The following is a 23,277-nucleotide window of genomic DNA, read 5'->3' as shown; positions in this document are numbered from 1 at the left end:
ATATATATATATATATATATATATATATATATATATATATATATATATAATTAGAAATCGCTAGAGAGGCAAACGGCTACTTGTAGCAGCTGCGCTAGAATATGTACATCATATTGTTGATCGGGGACGTATAGAAATGAGAGAGAGAGAGAAAGTGAATGAAGGTGAGATCGACGATAAAAGGATAATCATCCACCTGTGTCCAAGCCTTTCGTTGAAGATGATATACCGCGTATTTTTTCAAGTTCTGATACTACGAAGCCACGTGTGTAGAGGCTGGTAGTAGGGCGTTTCTTACGAATATTCTCATCTCGGCTTACGAAGATCTCTGCGTAACCCTCAAGTGGGCGCACGCAGCCGTGTGTGTGTACGTGCGTGCGTTTCGGCTGTTGTAAATATAAAAAGAGAAAATATACATAAAATATATACAATTATATATATATATACACTTACACTTACACACACGCATAGACACGTGATAAACTGCAAACGGGTGTCGGCTTACGAAGAATCGCGGGCAGGAGGGAGGAGGAGACGTCTGTAATTAGACGTTGATCGGCATCTCAGGGGCTGTCGGGCCCCGCGGGTGAGCGATAATGTCCTTATATAATGTGGTAACATAATGTGTGTATCTTGTGGATTGCGAGTCTTGTACGCTTAGCCGACAGTTGTAACGTTTGTGAATACCTAAAATAAAAAAAAGCCAAAAAAACCGATCATCGAGAGACTTCTCATACTTCCGTCTGCCTTTCTCCCCTCGTCTAAAATCCGACATTGGATTTTCAGCAAAAGACGCATAGTTAAAAAATAAGCCAGATGTGTCATGTTGCGTTACGACTACTTATTATTAAAATGAAAGAAAGGTTTCCCCAAGTATTTTACGGATCTACTGCAAATGTCACTTCTTATCGACATTCTTTTCATTTCGACGTGTCTTATGAGAATTTTAAACAAACACCCGAGATTACCTAAGATTTCCTGTTTTGGCTTAAAAAACTACCACAACAAGAAACTCAAAGTTACAGATAAAATATGTGTCGGAATATCCCCGCGCAATTATACAATGAAGATATTTTGCTTGATCAACATAAGCACAAAAATATCCATCAAAATTTCTGTGCAGAGCGTAACTATTTCTAAAAATGCTTAAAATTCAAAGTATACAATATCTTTTATTATTCGAGGAGCTTTGCTAGCCAATATTCATGCCGATACCAACACGAAACTGTTGCTTCTTGTGATTTAAAAAGCCACTTATAACTAATAAGGCCTTCGGAATGGGATACAACTTCTTTTCGAACACCGCTCCCATAGTAGTCTCTGAATTGACAAATCCGCGGAAAACAAAGTCCGCATATGGGACATCAATTTGATACACTATCGTGCCGATCGACTCGTGAATTCGTGTGTTGGTCTCTATCTCGACTCCGAGTTTCAGCTGCTTGCTCGCCTGCCGATGATAGCAGACGTGGACGCCCGCCTCGCCGAATGTGGCGGACAACGTGGTGGGACCGGTGCTGTGTCGAAATGCGGCGCACATCATCGTCTGTCGACCCTCGGCTATTTGAGAACCGCATAGGTACGCGATCTCCGTACCAAGAGTTATCCTCGGTGTGATGGCTTGCAGATAATGCAACACCATCGTACCGTGCCGTTGAAGAAGGTCGGGATTTGCTAAGGTCAGCGCTACTGTGCAATCGTCGGAACGGTAATCCAGACCAGTACTGAGGGCCTTATACTTCCTGTCGATAGCGATAAACTCAAGAAATGTCGACAGTCATTTCGAATATATGCACGAGAGCCTCCATTCATTTCAAATATGATTTATGAAGTAAAAAAAATCATTGTAAACCTTGGAGGCTTGTAAATACTTAAAGAATCTTAAAGAGTTTGCTGGACGTCTTATGAATATTTTCAATGTTTTGATTAATTATTGTCTCAATGTAATATTTACGCTCATTTACACATTCATAATAAATATCTACATAATATATATAGATCTGTTAATATAGGTAGGAAATAAAGATTTTAAAACTTTTATATAACATTCAAGTTTTTCAAATCTTTCAGGATTTTAAAAAAGCTCTTTTGGTTTATATAATATTTGAAATGATTTGGGTTCACATGTAGTTAGACAGTTTAAAAACTTTTAAGACAGAGACTCAATTGCTCATTGCTACCCATTGCTAATCTGTGTTGATAGTTTGAATCTGTATCTGCATCCAAGTGTGTGCATGAAGTTAGCACTCATATTTCCATCCGGTGTAATTTCGCCTGAGATAACTGGATATCTTTCTGATAAACCCACATGTTTAGTACCGACATAATTTACACCAAATTTGAGACCATGTGGTGTTACAGAGCTAAGGGTCATCCTGTAAATAAATAGTAATAAACTCAGAATAAAGCCACTTTAACTATGTAACTAAAATTATAGGCAGTTTCATATATTAAAAACTTGCAACATTTAAAGGGCTTGACAATCTTGGAGGTCATTGTTACATATGCATTAATATTTCTCTTATGTATACTTAGACATAAATAATAAGTGTATACTTAGACATAAGTAATTAATTTATTTTAGTAATTTATTAATTAATTATTGAAATATAAACGTTGCACTGGGTATCTGCATATAAACATTGTAGCTTTTTCAACCATCAAAATTCTCAATAGATGACATTTTCAAGATTTATCATTTCCAAGAAACTTTATTTAAAATAATATATTAAAGCCAAATAAAATCTTTATGAGTTAAATGTTTGGAAATTTTCAAGATAGAAATTCAAGTATCACTACTTGTAAGTGACATTGAAATGTTGACTCAGAGATTTTTTCAACAGTAAATAGGCTCCTTCGAAGTTTTGTGGATACAACTGCTTTGTTTTTGCGTGCAAATCTTCAAAGCTACCAGGATTCCCTGGTTTCCTGTCCACTTCTTCGTAACAAGGCACGCACGATGAAGATTCTAAGTTGGCGGAGGTTATGAAAAGCTCGTCCGGTTTGTTGAATAGTGTTTGGACGATGCCCATAATGACGAGAATATTGAATGCCAATAACTAAATGACTGATATATCTTAACATATTGCAACCGACCGCATATATGCATATTCGATATGCGTCTCCCTTCATTCCGTATTTAAATAATTTAATCCTTTGAAAATCTTAATCCATTTATTGGGATAAAAGTTTCGCTGAAATTCAAGTATTATTAAATATATTTAATAATTATATTATTTTAACATTTTTTAGTAAATTATGATTTAATAAAAATGATTTATATTATAATAAAGAAGAATTTTTGTAAGTAATTGTAAATTATCTAATTTATTTGATTTTTCTTGTTTAGAGTATAGTACTTGAAATACGAATTATAAATTTTTATAAGAATTCGAAGTATATATATAAAAGTCTTTTCGACTCTACATCTATCCTGAAAAAGTAGTATCATAAATTTTAGAAAAAGTTATTTAAAGTAACAGTATCCAACAGTGATTTAAATTTATTGTTTGAAATTCAATTGTATATTCCACTATCAGAATAGGAAATTTATAGTCGGATCTTATATTTAAGGCCGTCTTAAATCTATTTTCAGATAATGAACGAATCGTTTCATTAACTGCCGAGTATTTGAAGGAAAGATAGTCTTAAATATAAGACTCAACTATGAATAACAGAATCTATAAATCACATATAACTCACTATTGAAAAACTATCACTACTTCGATTGTTCTATCACTATCTTAAATCCATCACTGTCTTATTTTTTTTTCCTTTATTTGTAAAAGGTGGTACAATAGGTACAGGATTCAGGAACGACGCCTATTTAACCCGCTGTTAACGGTAACTGTTAACTTCCTTAAAATTAAAATTAAAATTAGAATACATCACTACCTTAATTGGCCGATGTGTACGGTGGCGGCTCGTAGCGGAGACTTCAGAACTAGATATATCATATATTGTCATGTATTATTCAAGATCTTGGAACAAAGTCCATTGACCATATACATTGGAGAGAGGAGACTCCAAGATCAGAACTAGATAAGTCGTTAAGCCAGCGGTGCTTGCTTAAGCTGGCGGTACCAGCGGGAAACAAGATCGTATGCCGCTGGCTTTAGAACTCATTATTTTGCATAAAATTAGGGGCTATCTACAACCTCGCTTTAAGCCGTAAGCAACTAACTTCAGTCAATTATTTTTCTTACGTCTCAAAAATTATCGCTCTTATTTGGTAAATACTCTTAAGTCTATGAAGAATCTAAAAGAATGCTCCAATCACAAACAATAATCACTAAGATTGCATTGAATGCACCCAGGGGCCCGATTCTTGACGGTGTACGAATGAGATACACATGCGAACATCTATAGTATACGTAACGTGAACTATACATTTTCGCATGCTTATCTCATCCGCATACCATCAAGAATCAAACCCTAGCACTACACCATTTACTGAGCGCTCAATGAGCATTATTTTACTGGATGCACCTATTATGAATATGGGCTTATGGCTCTTGCACAAAGAACACAAAAACGCTTGCTGCAAGAAGCGACGCGGTAGCCAATCAACGTACCGTTTTTCCATAAGTGCTGGAAGTTTATTGGATACCGCGTCGCTTCTTGTCGTGCGGCAGGCATTTCTGTGTGCCATACGAATGACTTTCATCAAACACTAATTAAACTAATGGATTAACTACAAAACTGTGAACATTAATTTACAGCTTTGCAATTGTCGTTTAAAAAAATACCCGAAAAATAAATCATTTCTATTTTAGCGATACAGAATAGATAATACTGATAGTAGTTTTAAATCATCAATTAGACTAATTAAATTTAAATAAGTCATTTAGAGTTACGAGTATCGATACTATCGATTAACTTATATCGATCTTAACATAGTAGAATATAGTGGACGAGTGATGCTCGATTGCACATGGTCGATAACGGAGGCAAAGAACAGGTGACGACATCGTTGTCATACTCGTGATTTCATAACACGCCATTTTCTTTGTGTAAAGTGCTGGAGAGAAGGATTTTCACGTCGTATTTTATACCGAGTCCAGGTAATGTACACGATGTTTAACGTTTTGATTGTGCATTGAACGACGCTCGCCGTTCCTTTGTGTGTATCGTGCATTTTACCTCGCAGCCGTCGTGTAAGTAGAGTGCTGAATTGCGATTTGGTTCGCGTGTGACAGGTTTCATGAGCATCGCGCAGTTGAACGGATTCTATTCCGTTGTGACGTATCCTCGTTGCTATCTTCTTGCGTTTTTGTGTTATTTGCGTCGTATTGTACAATACACGCGAACTTCACTGATTTTTAGCAGTGTCGCTTAACAATGTAACCATCAAAACCCACTCTTAAACAGCCTCTGAACGAAAGTCTTTCACTTATTTATTTATTTTTTATAATGCGTCATATTGTCACACGTCATTGTTGTCCAATGAGACTTTTCTTGTCAACTCTGTTGGATGATTCATATGATCAGTTGCAATCTAAAAATAGTAAAAAACCTTCTTATTTAATAGTAATTAGCAGTATATCTCTCGTTTTATCTATGCAATGTATAAATATACAGGATGTTGATAGAGTTTGATTTCAAGAACTCATTTCCTTCATGTTTACAGTGCAAAACAAAGCTTATTTTTTATGGTCATAGAATTATTGTTTATCTTTTACGATTAGAAAGGATAACTTTTATTATATAAGATTATAAAATAATTTTATTATATAAGATTTATACTATATATTAATATTTATATTGATATTAAACAAGTTACAAAAGTTTTAAACTGGATTTTTGCTACATATAACAAACAGTAAATTTTTTAGTGATTTTAGTAATTAATGATATTTAAAATATAAACTTTTGAAAACTAAAAATTTATTTATATCCAATTATGATCATATAATTAGTTATGGATCATTAAATTTTCTAAAATATAATTATATATATATATATATATATATATATATATATATATATATATATATATTAAAAATCAATAATGAAATACTTTTTTATCTAATATTAAACAAATTTTAACTAAATTCTAATTTTATTATTATAAGAATATATTTAAAATAGGATATGGAGTATCTCTAATTAAAGTTTTATTAGGACAAATTTATTTTTTCTTGTATTAGAAAATTTATAAGTGTAAAAAAATATACAGTTTTTGAGATATTTGTTGCATGGTTTTGAAAATAAATATATATACTTTATCATATTAATTATAAAATTTAAAATATGAATGTGTATTATTTAAATTTTTACATAATATATTACAAATATTTTATTCTTCTTACAAATGAAAATCTGTAAAATTCGTGTTGTTAAAAATCTTTTTGAACCTAAAGATCTAAAAAATTTATTTTTATATGAAAACATAGGACAACATAAAAAAAGAATTTCTTATGCATCATTTTATGAGTCATAATGAATCACTTGAGAGTTGAGATTAAAAGTATCTGTACTATTCTATGGCTAAATCATAAAAAAGAGAAATACCATGCTGGACTTCTATAATAACACTTTATTTTATAAATATATTACCTTATACATTTCTGTTATTTGAAAATATCCTTTTGACTATATGTTGACTATGATATTAATATTTATATGTCATTTATTCTTGTTTTGCTAAGAAACTATCCTTTTTATGCTCTTATATTACTAGAATTATCAAGTTATATCATTTGATATACAATATTAGTAGTTTCAAAACTTTTCATTTACTTAAACATTAGATTAATATGAAAAAAAATTCATAATCATGTACTTTCTAAAGATTAGTTGATTTCTTTGGCTATTCTACTATTCTGTTAAAAAATCAGAGTAAAAACTGCATAAAATAATTTTTGTAAGAATTCTTAATATTATTTAATATTTTTGTAGCAAAAAATGGCATCCCGTAAGAAAGTGTTGTTGAAAGTGATTATTCTCGGGGATTCAGGAGTCGGAAAAACTTCTTTAATGAATCAATATGTTAATAAGAAGTTTAGTAACCAATATAAAGCGACGATAGGGGCAGATTTTTTGACTAAAGAAGTAATGGTGGAAGATAGAATAGTTACTATGCAGGTACAGTTCGATCTGATTTAATAATCTTATGGTGTTAGAAATCCTATGGTGTTCTGTCCATATCATGTTTCTAGCAGAATTTTCTCTGCTTTAGATTTGGGATACTGCCGGACAAGAGAGGTTTCAGTCATTAGGAGTGGCATTTTACCGAGGCGCAGACTGTTGTGTGCTAGTATTTGATGTGTCTGCTCCGACTAGCTTCAAATCTCTTGATTCATGGAGAGATGAATTCTTGATTCAAGCTTCGCCTCGGGATCCAGACAATTTCCCATTTGTTGTTCTCGGAAATAAAGTAGATCTTGAGTCAAGAGCAGTGAGTAGAATCGTGTCCACATAGTATAACAAAACAAAGAAATATACATAAAATCTTAGAAACATATACAAGAAGAATCAGTTCGAGCTAAATTACGGAAATGAGTCCAAAATCTACGAGATTTAAATAGATATACTTATCTTTGTGTATTTATCTATTCCTGTACATGTTTAGTCACATTTATGTGTTTGTATGAGATAGATAAAGAGGAACAAGATACAGTAGTAATACAAAATGTTATCTTAGAATGTTAAATAATGATAACAAGTCATATTTTTTTCTAATCTAATCATAAATATTCGTGAACTTTTGCCTAAGTTGTAATCTTTATTGAATCTTCATCATGTCATAGATTGTTTTTCTATATCTTGCGTTATAGGTGTCAAGCAAGAGAGCACAGCAATGGTGTCAATCAAAGAACAATATTCCATACTTTGAAACTAGTGCAAAAGAAGCTATTAATGTTGAGCAAGCTTTCCAAACGATAGCTAAAAATGCTTTAGCTCAAGAAAGTGAAGTAAGTGTGTTACATATACACAATGAAGGAGTATTTTTTTAACTATGTATATCTTAATATGATCTCCCTCTTTACACTCTATGTACATCGTAGGTCGAACTTTACAATGAATTCCCGGATCAAATCAAATTGACCAATGACCAAAGAAGCAATGGCAAAGGTGATTCATGTGCTTGCTAGGTCTTGGAGTAGCGGTAATCTTGGTTGACTACAAAAATGCACAGGTCAGATTGTACATTCATGTGCCTGTGCGTAAAGGACGTGGAGAATATATTGCGATGAGCTTTATGTGTGCAGGAAGTCACAAGAATATATTTCTTTATCTTAATGTATCATACAATCTCCTTATGTCCACAAAATATCTCAATATTCTCAAGATAATTCTGTTGAAATGCGAAATCATTAGCGTACGGTAAAAATAACAAAGTAAATCATACATGAAGGAATGTGTACAAAAATATTGATATATAATTGTTTTTATAAACATGTGGGAGTAAGGTATATTTATCCGACTTCCTGACTAAATATCGCAATTCTAAAGCAGTACACTCCCGCTGGATTTAATTTATCACACATGAATTCCCGTCTCTATGTTATTTTGTAATCGCAGATTTACGTTAGAGATAGTTTAGATAATATAATGCTCTCTTATCAGCGAAGCATATGAACTTTTTACCTAGGTTTTTGATGATTTATGGTTAATTTGTTTTCAACGAAACGATATAACCGTGGTTCTTAAATGATAGCGGCTATTTATTGCACTAGAAAGAATGATATACGGGCCGGGAACACGGTTAGCGGTACAATTAGTAAATTATAATAAAAGAATTTGCTCATAATTTGTTAAGTATAATTGCATTTACAAATGAGCTCTAGCACACAGCTTATTCTCTTAGACAGAACCAAATGTTTGCCCCGTGTAAATGGTTCTTATAAAATAGAACAGAAATAAGATAAAGATACAATAAAGTTATTAAGATACTTTGTAGTATATCTTATTATAATCTATTTTAATGAATTCGAAATTTAATACAGATGTATAATGTAAACTTCTAAAATCTTTTTTCTGTTCAATACCTTCGATTGACGTGTGATCTTGTTCATATAATCCAGCCCAATTTTGAAAAGAAAGGAAATTCTTTGAATGTGTGTGACTTGTAGACATTTTCCATCGCTCGATTAATTGTTACATTCTTTTGATAAATATTCATAAGATTCTTGAGCTTGTTTAGCTTATTTACAAAGTCTTAAATTCCTTCTTTGAGTTGAAATTCTTCTTGTACCGCGATGCATCGATTTTTAAGATTTTTTACTATACATAAGGTGAATAAGATTCAAGTGCAGTAAATTAATTGTCAATTGTATGATCTATATCGAACAACTTTATGCAGACTATATTTTGTAAATAAGACAGTGTATGATCCATTTAGGACAATTTAACGTTATAAAAATGAATCTTTATATCCTGATAGCCATATCAGTAAGTATGCGCTTATAATATCTTAATTATAGTTATTCTTATTAGAGCAGTAATTAGTCCTAACAGCGTGTGATATTTATTTTGATGAAGGCGAGCTTTTACATACATGTTTATGCAAATACGAGAATGTTTACATGATGCTGTATGAAAAATGAACATTTTTTGTAGTAAAGATAAGTGTGCACCTATTAAGAGAGATGTGTTAAAAGTTAAAAAATTTTATTTCACGCGTAGAAAGAGGTAAGGTAAAAAATAACATTTATAGCAAGGCATATAAATAATAATATTATGCATCGCGGTATCTATAATTATTGTTGTTTTCACGACTGTAACCTTACGTTTCTGACCAATATTCATATTGACCATATTCATTATGACTAGATTTGCGAAACTATAATTTTACTGGCTACTAATACATATACAATCCTCCCTCTCCCATTTCAAATTAAGAAGTAAGTCCATCTGCAGTATAATCTTCTAGATACACTAGCAAAAATACTTTACACAAAATATTGGTTTTCATATGATTTATTGCAATCTAATTGACTTCAGGCATTTTACAAAATAATGAATTTGTTAAGCTCTGATTTAAATTTTCACTAAGGAAATGTCAAACTCAATTACTTGACATTTTTGGGATATCCAGTGTATATAGCATTTTCATGCAGTAAAAATTTAGCAGATAACATGAGTATACAGAGTATTCCAAAAATTGTGCATTTTTAAATTTTGAATAAATCTGTGATCCAAAAATTAAGAGTACCAATAAATCTTGGTATTTGGAAATTAAGTAAACAATATTTAGATTTCTGATTCAGATTCTGATTCAGATTCTGATTAACAGCTTTAAAAATATAAGCAAGTTAAATATAAAAGGTTTCTTTCTAAAGGACCTAAAAATAACTTACATAAAACTATTTATATTATGTGAGGCAATGTAATTGTAGTATAAAAGATAGCATTTAAATTAATTTATTAAAAAAAATGTCAATATATCTGTTGAAGAATCTATATTAACTAGATGCATGATTTCTTGGATATTCTGTATACGTGACAGTAAAACACTCGCAACGTCAAATGTACTTTCATGGGTCTACGCATATATATGTATACACATGTATATAAATGAAAATAATCATGACCACGACGATTATAATTCATAATATGTATAATTTTATCGAAATATATATATATATATATATATATATATATATATATATATATGTGTGTGTTAATGATATATAAATATAATTATAAATAATACTGTTGTTATATTATTGTTGCTACTGCTATTACTATTGCTACTTCTACTATTACAGATATCTTATTTATCACACAATTCTATTTAGTAGGAAGAATAAGCTAATTGAATGCATACTATAAGAAATTAAAAAAGCGAAATAAATACATTTAAATATTAAAATATTTTTTACTACACTTGTATAGCACTTTATTTTGTGGTATCTATTTTTTATTATGTACGTGTAACTTTCAAATTTAAGCGCCTGTTTTAACCTCAAAATGACCGTGGATCATGTGACTGAAGATCACTACGTAAAAAATGTCGATATCATGTTGCTCCAAGAACAAGTGGTGCTGAAAACTGTTTAGAAAGTACTTGATTGGCTGTCGTTTTTTCAGCGGTATCATAGAGTGAGACTAGAGATTTATTCTTTTTAAGAGAGGCTACAATAAAAACCTTTAAGCTTTAAGTGAGAAATTGACCAATCACAGTTGAATTATAAAAAAATAATTAATTATGATTGGTCAATTTCTTACTTAAAGCTTAAGTTCTCATTAGGTTTGTTCTTTCGACCTGACCTAGGGCTGCACTGAAACTGTACTAGTTGAAGAAAGTTCAAGATAGTGCAGATCAGTGCAAAGATACATATGGGTCTGAAAAGAACGGGTAAGAGCAAGTTAGAGCAGTGTAAGATGGCGGACAACATGGCTGGATTAAATAACATAGATCAATTTATGGTCATGTTTTCGCACTTATAGCATTTTATGTTTTGTTGAACAATCCTATTTCTTTTAAAAACTGTTTTGTGTTGGATACCCATACAACAAATCCCTCCGAAAAAACATCCAAGAGCCTTCCCAAGATGTCTTTCGGATATTTTGTGCTGTTTGGATAACATTCTAAATACTTCTTTTATGTCATTCTACATTATATATTTATTATATATTTATCTACATTATATATTTATTATATATTTAAGTATTTACTTACTGTTTATAGATTCCGTCGTCGGATTATTTCTTCTACGTAATGCCAACTAGGTATACCGATTTTACAGGTTATAGATACAAATTTAAATTTTTTCGGTTAGCTGCCCTGCACTGCTTGCTCTACCTCCAGACCTAGGGCAGTCAGTTCACTGAACTCGCTGCACTAGTTCAGCCTGCACTGTTCGAAAGAACACATTTTCTTGCACTGTTCTGATCGAAAGAACGCATTAGTGCAAACTTCGTGAACTAGTGCAGCCAGTTCAGGTCGAAAGAACAAACCTATTGTAGACTCCGCTTTAACTGAACTGGGATTGCCCATTTCTACCAACCTTGGTTAACTTAACTGGCTAGTAATTCCAACAGAATTGGCCAATTGCACCTGTCAATTCTGACTAATGAGAAATATGATTGGTCAATTCTGTTAGAATAACCAAACGGTTAAGTTAACCAAAGTTGGTAGAAACGGGGATAATTCAACCAGAGAGAATAAGCAAGCGGTTAAGTCAACCAAAGTTGGTAGAAACGGGCATAATTCAACCAGAGAGAAGCCTGAGAGTGGCCACGCCGGTCTTTTGACCGACACCGATTTATAGCCAATCAGAAACATCAGAAATAATTACTGACGTTCCTGATTGGCTGTCGCGACAAGCATTGCGGCCTGCGTTGTGTTTTGCGGACATGGTACCTCAAACATGTACGTATAAGATTCTTTTTCTTTATATATTATTATGAATCAATTTATATGAGTATATGTATAATAAATATTATTTCAGATAGAAATATAAGATAAAATTCATCGCCAGAAAATGGGCGTAGCACGAACGCGCACCAAATCGAGACTTTATCGGCAGCGCCTGAAAATGGGCGTTACGAACGTAGTACCAGCTCAAAAATGGGTGCAGGTGGCGTATCAAACAGTTGTGAAAATTGGTATCGGTCAAAAGGCCGGCGTGCTGCTCCCAGACTTGTTACTGGTATCACAGCATTCGTTAAATGTCAATTTTTTTCTTGTAACAATTAGATCTGCTTTAATTTAAAGCAAATATACAGATTAATTTTCATTATTCACTGACCTACTTCTTATCATTAATCAATTTTACAAATTATTTCAGATACATATGTGATTATTTGGTATTTGTGATTCATGAATTAGTCTGGATTAAGATACAGTTACATTGATGAATGTAATTGAGAATGTCATTTTGGAGTTAATTTATTGACATTTATTTTTTATGCAACTGCAAGGTTTCATATAAAAGACATGCGCCGGGCACGTATAAAGGCTTTGGCTACTGTACCAGTTCGAAAAAAGGTTGTGGAAAATACAGCACCAACTGTAGAAAATACAGATAATACACCTGATAATGAACATATAGAGCAAGAGACACCTAATACTGCTATAATACCTGAGCAAAAAAATAGTATACAAGGTAGTGGTGTAAGCGCAAGTGAATCTGAAGATGAACATGGCAAAAGAGCAACATCTGTTGTACCGAGTCGCATGCGAAATGATTCCATCTGCTCTGTACAAAGTAACAAAGAGAGTACCATCAATGATACGTATGTATTTATTTGTTTCCTTTAAAGTTACAAAATCTTACATTTAAATTGACTGCTAATCTATTCATTCTGACTGTGTACTAATATTCACTGTCAGTATTGAAAATCTATATTATATATATTACAGAGTTTTAATGCTAGCAGTTAGTATCAAAATATAATCTCTATTTTTTATTTTACTTATGTACGTGTGCTGTGCACATATACACTTTTGATTTTCTTTTTTGTTTAGAATTTATCCCTATAACTTTTTTTACTATTGAAGAATTTACTATTATATGTATGCAGAGTAGTTTAGACAAAAATAGTGATCAATCTTGATGCTATCTCTTATGATTTTGTCAGTCTATTTCATATCTATTATATTTCAGTGCAAAAATCAAGGTAACACCAAAGAAACGCACAATGGTTTCGGAATCAGCGAGAAAATTGGCAGAGGCTAGAAGAGAATTTTTATTAAAGCATGAAAATAAGACACCAGATAGAAGTCAATTGAAAATGTACGATCTAATCTATTATAATCCTGTGACGAATCCTATGAAGAAGTCAAAAACACCTACTGTTGTGCCAAGGAACATAACTACAACAGAGTGAGTACAATTTGGTCTCAATATGATTTGAACGTTTTTTTTTCGATATATTTCAGAACATAGTTGATGGTTCAATAAGAAAATTTGTTTTTGATTAATTCTTAGAGATTAAGATCTCTTATTAAACCATTGATTATATTCTGAAATGTATAAAAAATGAAATTGCTGAGACCGTATTGAAACTATATATACATTAAATTATAATAGGAAAATATGCAAAAAATCCATATGTAAAAAATTAGATAAATGTAATCTGTTCTTCTTTAGAATGGAAGAAACTTTAAAGGATGAAAGGGAGGATGATCCTTCGGCGATGCCTGCGCCGCAAGTAAAAGTCGGCCCTGATGGTCAGTTGATATTAGATGAACAAAGTCTTGTGATAGAACAAACAGCTGTGAAGAAGAATAGAGAAATATTGTCACAAGAAGCCATCGTAGAGGACGACGAGCGTGATGGCGGAGGTGGATTTTATAAAAAGCGTCAAAAAAGCAAGGAGTGGCCAAAATGGGAAACATTTAAATTTTACAAAGCATTAAATGTAGTGGGTACGGATTTCCTACTGATGCAAACTCTTTTCCCAAATCGAACAAGACAGGAAATTAAGCAAAAGTTTAAGAAGGAAGAAAGAGTTAATCGTTCTTTAGTGGAGAAGACTCTGAAATATCACCAAGAATTCGATACCGAAACACTAAAAAAAGATTTAGGTATCATCTTTTACAGTCTAATTAAGATTTCAGTTTTAGTTCTTATTTAATACATTGTTTTGCTTTCAGCATTACAAGAACTAGAAAACGTTCAAGCAAATACGGATAAGAAAACGTTAGAGAAAGATAAAAATGAACAACATATGACCAAGCGTGCTAAAAAGCGTAGACGCCGTAAATATAATAAAATTTTTATTTTATCATATTACACACACACACACATATATATAATTTACTTTACTTTATTATTTTACTTTAGATACTCTTTTATCAAATATGTAAAATCTATCTGTAACATCTATTCATATGAATAAATAATGTATAATAAATAATTATAGGGTTTGCAGCAACTAGTATCGCGGAATGCGAAGCATCATCTACTAACAATCAAGAAACTGAGGATAAAACAATAGATGAAACTAATGCAAATTGTGGTGAAGTAAATGAAGTAAATGAAATAAATGAAGTAAATGAAATAAATGAAGCAGATGAAATAAATGAAGTTAATGAAGTAAATGAAGTAAATAGCGATCAACCAACAAGGAAAGGAAACAAACGAAAATTAAAGAAATATTCAATTGAAAACTTCGATGATAGCAGTTGTATGAGCTCTAACGATGATTCAGATAGTGACATGGAGGTTTATCAGATTAGACCAACTAGATCGGGCAGACAGCCAAGGCCGAAGGTGTTACAAGCGCGTAACATTAACACTCTTGATAGTAGCATCGAAAATGAATCGCTAATGGATGAGACTTCGCTGACATCGCTGCAAGAAACTCTTTCGTCGCGAGAAGTTACGAATGATGCGTCATCCAAGGATAGCACAGACGCAACACCTGGTCCTGAAAATATCACAACCGTAATACCAGATATCAATAAAATAGAACCGGGATCTTTAGTGATTCTAACGAAAGAATCCGTAGAAGAGCCAGGGAAAACCATTTTACAGGTTTATATGGTTAGTTCCAATGTTGATAAAAAGAATGCTGATGATGAGACAATTAAGTCCAATATGACACCTGTGGTTCTGCCGCCGGAACTATTGTCCACCGTAACTAATAAAATGGATGATGTCGAGCCAGTTAATGTAGTGGACGATTGTGAATAGCGGTCTCTTACATTAAGCATGATTAAATCTTCGCTCATATATATATATATATATATATATATATATATATATATATATAAACTGTATATGGCTAAGGTATGAGACGTTTACATAAAAAGTGAACATTAATTTGATTGCGAAATAAACACAAAAACTTTTTTTATCTTTTTGACCATGTATATTTTCTATTAGGTATTGTATGTGCGAATTTGTACAATGTCTTGTAATATATTGTAACGTTTACATATATATAATATTTGCACATTGTTGCAATATATGTACATTGTTGCTTATATTAGCAATATTCTTTATTAAGGAACAAGTTAATCCCAGCAAATAAAAAGTAATTTACTACTATTATAATAAAAATTGAACAAAAATAATTGTTAGTAGAACATATGTATAAATTGTTTTATCAAAAGACGAAATGTAGTCGCAATTTGTATTTTATAAAACTTCTCAGTTGAAGATACACAGAACCATAATGTGCTATACTATGAATTATCAAGCATTGTGAGAATACTGCCATAATGATAATATTTTTTGAAGTAGTATACTATCTTAAAACAGCGAAATTATTCTGATTGCATACAAAATTCTATATTAAATGCATAAATTATATGTCTCCAATTGCAAATAAAATATTAAAATTGAAAGAAATGGGTGTATTTATTTTTACAAATAAAAATTACGTTATGTATGAAAAGATGTGGTTTTTAATTTTTAGTCATATTTAATATTAGAAATCCATATACATATATATACATAATATAAGGATAATACGCATACTCTTATATGTAATCTTCACAATGTGTATGTGAGTGCACCATAGATTATGCTCTAGTAATTATTAATAGCATAATTCTATAGTATCACATGGAATCCATTTTGAACTTTCCAAACCATCCCACAAATTGTAATCCTGTTCAATGATCTCCCTATTTGCTTTGTCAATGTCGATAGGAATTGAATGTTCTGCCAAAGAAAAAATATAAAAATTAGTAAAATATTTAAATAGGAGTATAATTAAAAATTATGTTATAAAGAAATAACAGTTTACCAATTAGTTCTAATTCGTCTTCTTCGGGTTTTTGGTCAGATACATAGCTATTATAAGCATCCGATGTTGGCTCACTTTCATAGTAACCTTGTTGCCAAGCACTATAACTATTCCAGTATGATGAGGTGTCATAATAATTATATGCCTCTGAATTCATATTCGAAGGTGGATAGTCCGAAGTTGATTGTGGTGGTGTGGAGCTAGAAGATACAAAATGCTTATGAATAATATTCTATAAAGAAGAGCATAATGTTGAAAACACGTTTCTAGTTTCTAAAATGCTTTCTGAATAAAAAAATAAAATTTTTAATAAAATAAAGATATACCCAGATATCTTGTTCCATGGTCTAGGTACTGCATTACAGATTTTTAAAGATTTTGTTCCAAGTCCTCTATAACCATTCATAGTGAGTAAACTATTCTTCTGTTCATCCTCATTTGCAAATCTAACAAAGCCATAGCCCTTGCTGAATCCAGAACTATCCAGTATGACTTTAGCCGTCCTAATAGAATTGTATTTAGCAGCAAATGCCCTATATAAGGAATAATCATCTACATCAGTGGACAAATCTCCTACCCAAATGCTGAATTCTCTATCAGCTGCAGGTTTTCCTGTAGTACTGGCATGATTCAAACGGAATCGTACTGACTGCAAGACATCAAATCAGTGGAATTAGAATAACAGTAATTAATAAACTTAGCATAAGATATATCATATTTGTAAAAATTAATGCAAGGTACTTACAGGATTTGATCCAGGTATTACTTTACCATTTAATTTATGCATAGCATCAAGTGCCATTTCATCAGTTGGAAAATGTACAAAACAATATCCAGCAGGCTCACCAGTGTATCTGTTGCGCATTACCTTTACAGTTTGTGGTTGCTCACCCATCTTATGAAATGCATTCATAATAAAGCTCTCAGTCATATATGGTTCCAACTAAAAACAAATGATTTTCAATAATTGCATTTGTAAGTAGCTTGATTATATTTATATATTTAACCTATCAGAAATAATTTACTTACACCACCCATCCATAACTGACACAGCACCATTGGACCTGACATCCTGTTTTACTTGTAACTACAATATATCTTTCTCAATTATACTTGTCTATGTAAATGAAACAATTGTTTACTAAAAAATATATATATATATATATATATATATATATGTATATATATTTACACATACGATTATATTATTTTGAAATTAATTGATGAATAAGTTGACTTGCACACAAGAGAAATTAAAAAATAAAACGTATGCTATATTTATTTAAACAAAACGATTACATACACGATAGACAGGTTATGTTGTCCAGAAACTTAAAATCGGATAATGCACGAAACTCAGCGCCTCGTTTATTATCAGCGACTGTTGCCGAAACAAGTGAACCCTAATGAGAAGAACCCTATTGGCTATTCTGTTTTCGATATTTCGCTTTAATGTATCAAAGGAAGTCGATTGTGGACGCATGCGCCATCTAACAACGCGGTGAACGAAGTTCTCGTTGGACAGCGTGTATCAGCTGCTGTGGTGTATATCGCTCCAACGTTCCTGATACGTGTCCGTCCCGTGTGTGGTGTCCGGTGTTTCTGCTAGCCGCAACGCTGGCGTATCCCGAATCTATGGGGATTGTCTGTCGTCGCGTCTTGCTGGGATCTCTCTGTGTGTTCGCATAAGGCGCCCGGCGCGCCTTCCCGTCACGAATAAGCATGTGTCGGGCACGACTGTTACTCCACTTTTTGGCCCTTAGCCTCCCCCTGGTCCGTACCGACGAGCACACTCACATCGTGAGTATTCGCCGTGTTATGCGTCGTCGACATGTGTTATTTCCTGCGAATGTCAGATTACTGCGACCTACGACATTTAAAGGCCAACGTTGCGCCTTTAAAAAGCGGCACACGGCCGTTCTTCTTGACGTCGTCTCCGTTTCTTACACTTTCCCTTTCTCTCTGTTCGAGCCTCGTTACCCACGTCTGGATTCGACGATGAATTCGTGATGCCGGCGTGACACGTATCAGCGAATTCCACCGTTATCACCGCACCTAATTACGTATCGATGCGGTAACGCAATTCGAAGCGCGCTATATTTGCTCCTTTTAATTTTTTCCTTACCAAACGATATGTACGACTTGTATGACGTGACGTATAAGAGGTATCGTGAACATCGTGATTAGCGGATATGTTGTTTGTTGTCAGTACGAGGACGGCGATGAAGTTGTATTATGGATGAGTACAGTAGGGCCGTATCACAATCGTCAGGAAACGTACTCTTATTATTCTCTACCTTTTTGTACGGGCACCAAGGATGTCATCAACCACTATCACGAGACTCTTTCGGAAGCTCTTCAAGGAATTGAGTTGAAGTTTAGTGGCTTAGATATCGAATTCAAAGGTGAGCATATTTACAATTACATATGAATATGTAATCACTCAAATAATATAATTTAATCAATTAGTGACACATACACACACATACACACACATATATATGTGTCAAATATAAATTTACACATGTTTGATATATTTTAGAGGATATCTCAAAAACAGAATACTGCCAGATAAAATTAAATGAAGAAAGTCAAAAGGCTTTTGTGTATGCAGTAAAGAATCAATATTGGTATCAAATGTACATTGATGACTTGCCAATATGGGGTAAGTCAGCTTGGATACTTCATGTTATATATACCTGATTGATGGGATTTTACATTGGAATAACTCCTGCATCATAGGTGTTGTGGGAGAACCTGAAGAAAACAATGGAATTATATCCTATCATATCTGGACACATAAAAAGTTTGATATAGGATACAATGGTAAACAAATAGTGGATGTCAATTTGACCAGTGAAAACAAAGTGAAACTGGTGCAAGGTGCACATATTCCTTTTAGCTATGAGGTCAATTGGAAGAAAAGTAACGTCAAGTTTGAGGATAGATTCGACAAATATCTGGATCCTAACTTCTTTCAACACAGGGTATGTATTCCATTAAACAGTATATCAGTATTTATGTTACTCAACATATGGAACGAAGAAGTATATGTAATATCTCATTCAAATATTAAATCATTCTTTCAGATACACTGGTTCAGCATCTTTAATAGTTTCATGATGGTAATCTTCTTGGTTGGGTTGGTATCCATGATTTTGATGCGTACTTTGAGGAAGGATTATGCCAGATACAGTAGAGATGAAGAAATGGATGACATGGAGAGAGATCTGGGCGATGAGTATGGTTGGAAACAGGTACACGGAGACGTATTCAGACCTGCAAGTCACGCCATGCTTTTTTCAGCTCTTATAGGTGCAGGTTATCAGGTATATATACTTTGTACACTTTTCTCTTTCTCTTTCCTTCTCTCTTTCTCTATGGCCATTAATAGTTGTCACTTGAAAATTTTTTATATGAAATATTCAAATTTGTATTCTGTGTTAAAGTTTTTCAGTTGAAATATATACGACTATATATGCAATCGCGATTCAACTAAAAAAATTCATCTAATTCGTCGCGTTTTTTACACACACGCAGGTCACAGTGGTTGTACTGAGTGTAATTATTTTCGCTATTTTGGGAGAACTTTACACGGAACGTGGGTCGATGCTATCGACAGCAATATTTGTGTACGCCGCCACGTCGCCTATCAACGGTTACGCGGGCGGTGGACTGTACGCACGCATGGGCGGGCGTGTATGGATCAAACAGATGATACTCAGCGCCTTCATGTTACCACTACTAGTATGTGGTACGGCCTTCTTCATCAATTTCATCGCAATGTATTATCACGCCAGCAGAGCGATACCGTTCGGATCTATGGTATGTAAAACCAGCGAGGACTCACGATCAGCATTCCGCTTCCCGGTCGTTTCTTTCCCGTTGCATCACCACTCAACACGATGGTCGATTGCATCTGTTCGCAGGTCGCGGTTACGTGCATCTGTATATTCGTGATCTTACCGCTAACACTGGTAGGAACGATTCTAGGGCGAAATCTCGCCGGAACACCGGATGCTCCGTGCAGAGTGAACGCAGTGCCACGTCCAATCCCCGAGAAGAAGTGGTTCATGGAGCCGTTGGTGATCATCATGCTAGGTGGAATCTTGCCTTTCGGTTCGATCTTCATTGAAATGTACGTTACTACTCTTTAGGTTGTACATTTGAATCGTTCTCGTGACAATCGCACACACGACTAACTTCGTTACTCGACTCTGCCAGGTACTTCATCTTTACCTCATTCTGGGCGTACAAGATCTACTATGTCTATGGCTTCATGTTACTAGTATTCGTTATTCTCATGATAGTGACGGTATGCGTCACTATTGTATGTACATATTTCCTGCTGAACGCCGAAGACTACCGATGGTAAGTCCTCAATAACTCGCATTCTTGTCTTTCTTCCTCTTTCTCGTCGCGTACAGTTACAATGTAAATATATTTCATAGGCAGTGGACGAGCTTTCTCGCAGCAGCTTCGACGGCCGGTTATGTCTACATTTATTCATTTTACTATTTCTTCTTCAAAACCAAGTAAGTAAAGATGTACACTTACTGTACTCTGTAAAGAGTCATAATTGCGCCAGTAAATTAAGATTCTAATAGTTGTGCAAAGTTTATATCGCTGGCTTTTATTCTTGCAGAATGTATGGTCTCTTCCAAACGGCATTTTACTTCGGGTACATGGCGTTGTTCAGCTTGGCCTTGGGTATCATGTGCGGGACGGTCGGATACATCGGCACTAATGCCTTTGTGCGGAAAATTTATTCCACAGTCAAGATAGATTAAAAAGGAACACACATCGCCGACGTATGTCATCATTTGCATCATGAATCGCATGTAATTTCCCGTACAGCGTGGTGCTCACTGCTTAGGATGAAGGTGACGAGATTATCTCGCGCTTCTCCCAATCGCGGGGAGAAAATTCATCCCAAACAGTGATCACGTCGCTCGAGCGCGATTCTCGTTCCGTCGATTGACTCGATTTACTTTTTAGGGGCGGCATCGCATACGCCGCTTATCATACGTTCTTCGTGACGTATTACTATTCTTCCAACGAAACTCACGCCGTCGCGCATTACGATCAGATTTCGAACGACGTCCTCGTTTCGCTGTTCGCCCGTTAATTTCTTTCGAGTCGCTCCGTCTCAAGGCGAGTAAAAGTGCTGTAAACGGATCCTACCGTACTAGTATGCGCGCAATATCGTGAGAACACAAGAGTCGTCTGTCAATAATAAAATAATTGTAAGTGTTAGTCGAAGTGTCCCATGCGAACCCGAGCGGTTATGTGAACGAGCACTCTTCGCGATCGTGCAAATTTAAGATCATCACGTCGCGTATATTTTGTCGTCGCAATATTTTTTATCGGACTGGTACGCGCCAGTGAAGCTAACAAATTTGTAATGGTCGATGGTTCGATATACATTACGAGTTCCTTCGAGTTTGCACGATTGCGATTGTTTCTTGCGTGTGTATGAATATACCTGGCGCGTGTCTCGTCGTATCACTTGGAAACGCCATGTAAAACTGAAGGAACTGTTGTGCGAGAGGATTAACGAGTTCCCGCACTCTCTTGTATGCTTTCTAGCTAAATAAAATTTAGTACGTGCGGTAAAGCGCAACGACGTTTATGTTATACATACATATATAATATAATACGAGGCAAGATAAGTTTTCTTCCAGTTTGTGAAGAAGAAACGCAAAGTGTGTGAAACTTTACAATAGAGTGAACCACGCAATTGTTGACATCTCTCTTAAGGCCGTATTAATAATTGTCACTTGTTTTATATGCTAATACTCAGATTTTTACTCTGAGTTAGATCTAAAGGTACGGTCCAGCGGGCGTTGCAAATGCTTTGTAGCGTTTTTACTTCTTTCTCTTTCTTTATTCAAATCCGAAGAATAGAACAAGAGGGAGAAACATTGCGCAGCATTTGTAGCGGTTGTTGGACCGCACCCTAAATTGTTTCATTAAATTATATAATGTATGTGATATTATATGTGTAATCGCGATTTACAACTGGAAAACTTTCGTCTGCCTCTGATATTCAAATCTGAGTATCACCTAAGTAACACCTGAGAGGAGTTTCAAGTGACGACTATTAGTACGAGCCTTGGTACTCTAGAAAAATCCGATTTTTCATGCGACCAGCATTTAGCATTGAAGTCGAGCTTCTTGCAGGTACTTTATGATTCCAGGAAAAATTTTCACAATTAAAACTGTGAGCTCTAATGTCGCAAAGAAAACCAGACTTTTCTAAAGCACCAGTAACTAAAGGGGATACTAATAATGATGTGGCTTACTCCATCGAGTATTCTAATAAATGGTTCGGGATAAATTAGACACAGTATAATGAGGATGTATTATAATTTATTAACAGCGTAGAAGAAATTTTGTAAAGTTCTTTGCGTTAATGCGCAGACTGTATTTCGACGTAACGATGACGAGAATTTCAATTTTATGCGTTAAATCAAGGCTCTATGATTTAAAAAATCAAATTATATAGGAAAAGGCCAATGAGAGAGAGAGAAAGAGAGAGGGAGAGAGGGAGGTAGAGAGAGAGAGAGAGAGAGAGAGAGAGAGAGAGAGAGAGAGAGAGAGAGAGAGAGAGAGAGAGAGAGA

At 33.9% G+C, this 23,277-nt stretch overlaps 6 protein-coding genes across 13 annotated transcripts in view; 3 read left to right on the top strand and 3 right to left on the bottom strand.

Annotated features, from left to right (window-relative positions):
- The window catches only part of LOC116853995, a 1,297-nt gene extending 472 nt beyond the window's left edge, over positions 1-825 (bottom strand). The window contains exons 1-2 of the mRNA XM_032835421.1: positions 738-825; positions 197-421 (exon numbers count right to left, since the gene is read on the bottom strand). Coding sequence (XP_032691312.1) covers positions 197-421; positions 738-825 — 313 coding nt within the window. The remainder of the gene's footprint in view (positions 1-196; positions 422-737) is intronic.
- Positions 421-4,756, bottom strand: LOC116854042 (mitochondrial import receptor subunit TOM40 homolog 1-like). Of its 3 annotated transcripts, none has more exons than XM_032835524.1 (4): positions 3,895-4,756; positions 2,800-3,194; positions 2,181-2,375; positions 421-1,742 (listed from the first exon to the last, which is right to left on the bottom strand). In XM_032835524.1, the coding sequence occupies exons 2-4, from the start codon at positions 3,030-3,032 to the stop codon at positions 1,193-1,195; spliced, it is 978 nt and encodes a 325-aa protein (XP_032691415.1). In that variant the 5' UTR covers positions 3,033-3,194; positions 3,895-4,756; the 3' UTR covers positions 421-1,192. The 3 variants fall into 3 exon arrangements, with proteins under 3 accessions (XP_032691415.1, XP_032691414.1, XP_032691416.1); XM_032835523.1 differs by lacking the exon at positions 3,895-4,756 and adding an exon at positions 3,703-3,888; XM_032835525.1 differs by lacking the exon at positions 2,800-3,194.
- A 160-nt stretch (positions 4,757-4,916) lies between these two features.
- LOC116854043 (ras-related protein rab7) lies at positions 4,917-8,965 on the top strand. 2 transcript variants are annotated; one of them, XM_032835526.1, is made up of 5 exons: positions 4,917-5,063; positions 6,901-7,086; positions 7,181-7,399; positions 7,779-7,916; positions 8,010-8,965. In XM_032835526.1, the coding sequence occupies exons 2-5, from the start codon at positions 6,907-6,909 to the stop codon at positions 8,094-8,096; spliced, it is 624 nt and encodes a 207-aa protein (XP_032691417.1). In that variant the 5' UTR covers positions 4,917-5,063; positions 6,901-6,906; the 3' UTR covers positions 8,097-8,965. The 2 variants fall into 2 exon arrangements, with proteins under 2 accessions (XP_032691417.1, XP_032691418.1); XM_032835527.1 differs by having other exon boundaries at positions 5,008-5,156.
- A 3,229-nt stretch (positions 8,966-12,194) lies between these two features.
- Positions 12,195-16,253, top strand: LOC116853944 (transcription factor TFIIIB component B'' homolog). 2 transcript variants are annotated; one of them, XM_032835328.1, is made up of 7 exons: positions 12,195-12,322; positions 12,402-12,602; positions 12,741-13,188; positions 13,560-13,778; positions 14,046-14,482; positions 14,552-14,656; positions 14,821-16,253. In XM_032835328.1, the coding sequence occupies exons 3-7, from the start codon at positions 12,890-12,892 to the stop codon at positions 15,591-15,593; spliced, it is 1,833 nt and encodes a 610-aa protein (XP_032691219.1). In that variant the 5' UTR covers positions 12,195-12,322; positions 12,402-12,602; positions 12,741-12,889; the 3' UTR covers positions 15,594-16,253. The 2 variants fall into 2 exon arrangements, with proteins under 2 accessions (XP_032691219.1, XP_032691220.1); XM_032835329.1 differs by lacking the exon at positions 12,195-12,322 and having other exon boundaries at positions 12,525-12,602; positions 12,874-13,188.
- A 36-nt stretch (positions 16,254-16,289) lies between these two features.
- On the bottom strand, positions 16,290-18,107 carry LOC116853947 (tRNA selenocysteine 1-associated protein 1-like). Of its 3 annotated transcripts, none has more exons than XM_032835332.1 (6): positions 17,957-18,107; positions 17,683-17,740; positions 17,399-17,596; positions 16,980-17,302; positions 16,654-16,853; positions 16,290-16,568 (listed from the first exon to the last, which is right to left on the bottom strand). In XM_032835332.1, exons 2-6 carry the CDS (start codon positions 17,722-17,724, stop codon positions 16,444-16,446), a joined length of 888 nt encoding a protein of 295 aa, XP_032691223.1. In that variant the 5' UTR covers positions 17,725-17,740; positions 17,957-18,107; the 3' UTR covers positions 16,290-16,443. The 3 variants fall into 3 exon arrangements, with proteins under 3 accessions (XP_032691223.1, XP_032691226.1, XP_032691225.1); XM_032835335.1 differs by having other exon boundaries at positions 17,683-17,794; positions 17,957-18,103; XM_032835334.1 differs by having other exon boundaries at positions 17,683-17,770; positions 17,957-18,084.
- A 48-nt stretch (positions 18,108-18,155) lies between these two features.
- Positions 18,156-22,270, top strand: LOC116853946 (transmembrane 9 superfamily member 3). Of its 2 annotated transcripts, XM_032835331.1 has the most exons (11): positions 18,156-18,453; positions 18,863-19,058; positions 19,196-19,318; positions 19,396-19,640; positions 19,743-19,982; positions 20,194-20,478; positions 20,583-20,791; positions 20,878-21,024; positions 21,105-21,188; positions 21,299-21,464; positions 21,652-22,270. In XM_032835331.1, the coding sequence occupies exons 1-10, from the start codon at positions 18,376-18,378 to the stop codon at positions 21,441-21,443; spliced, it is 1,752 nt and encodes a 583-aa protein (XP_032691222.1). In that variant the 5' UTR covers positions 18,156-18,375; the 3' UTR covers positions 21,444-21,464; positions 21,652-22,270. The 2 variants fall into 2 exon arrangements, with proteins under 2 accessions (XP_032691222.1, XP_032691221.1); XM_032835330.1 differs by having other exon boundaries at positions 18,157-18,453; positions 21,299-22,270.
- Positions 22,271-23,277: the final 1,007 nt, after the last annotated feature.

Source organism: Odontomachus brunneus, unplaced genomic scaffold (genome assembly GCF_010583005.1).
Source record: "Odontomachus brunneus isolate Ranch 3 - 2012 unplaced genomic scaffold, Obru_v1 Obru_scaffold_007, whole genome shotgun sequence".
Lineage (NCBI taxonomy): Eukaryota > Metazoa > Arthropoda > Insecta > Hymenoptera > Formicidae > Odontomachus > Odontomachus brunneus.
The sequence above is the reverse complement of the archived record's forward strand: the minus strand, read 5'-3'. Positions and strand labels throughout refer to the sequence as shown.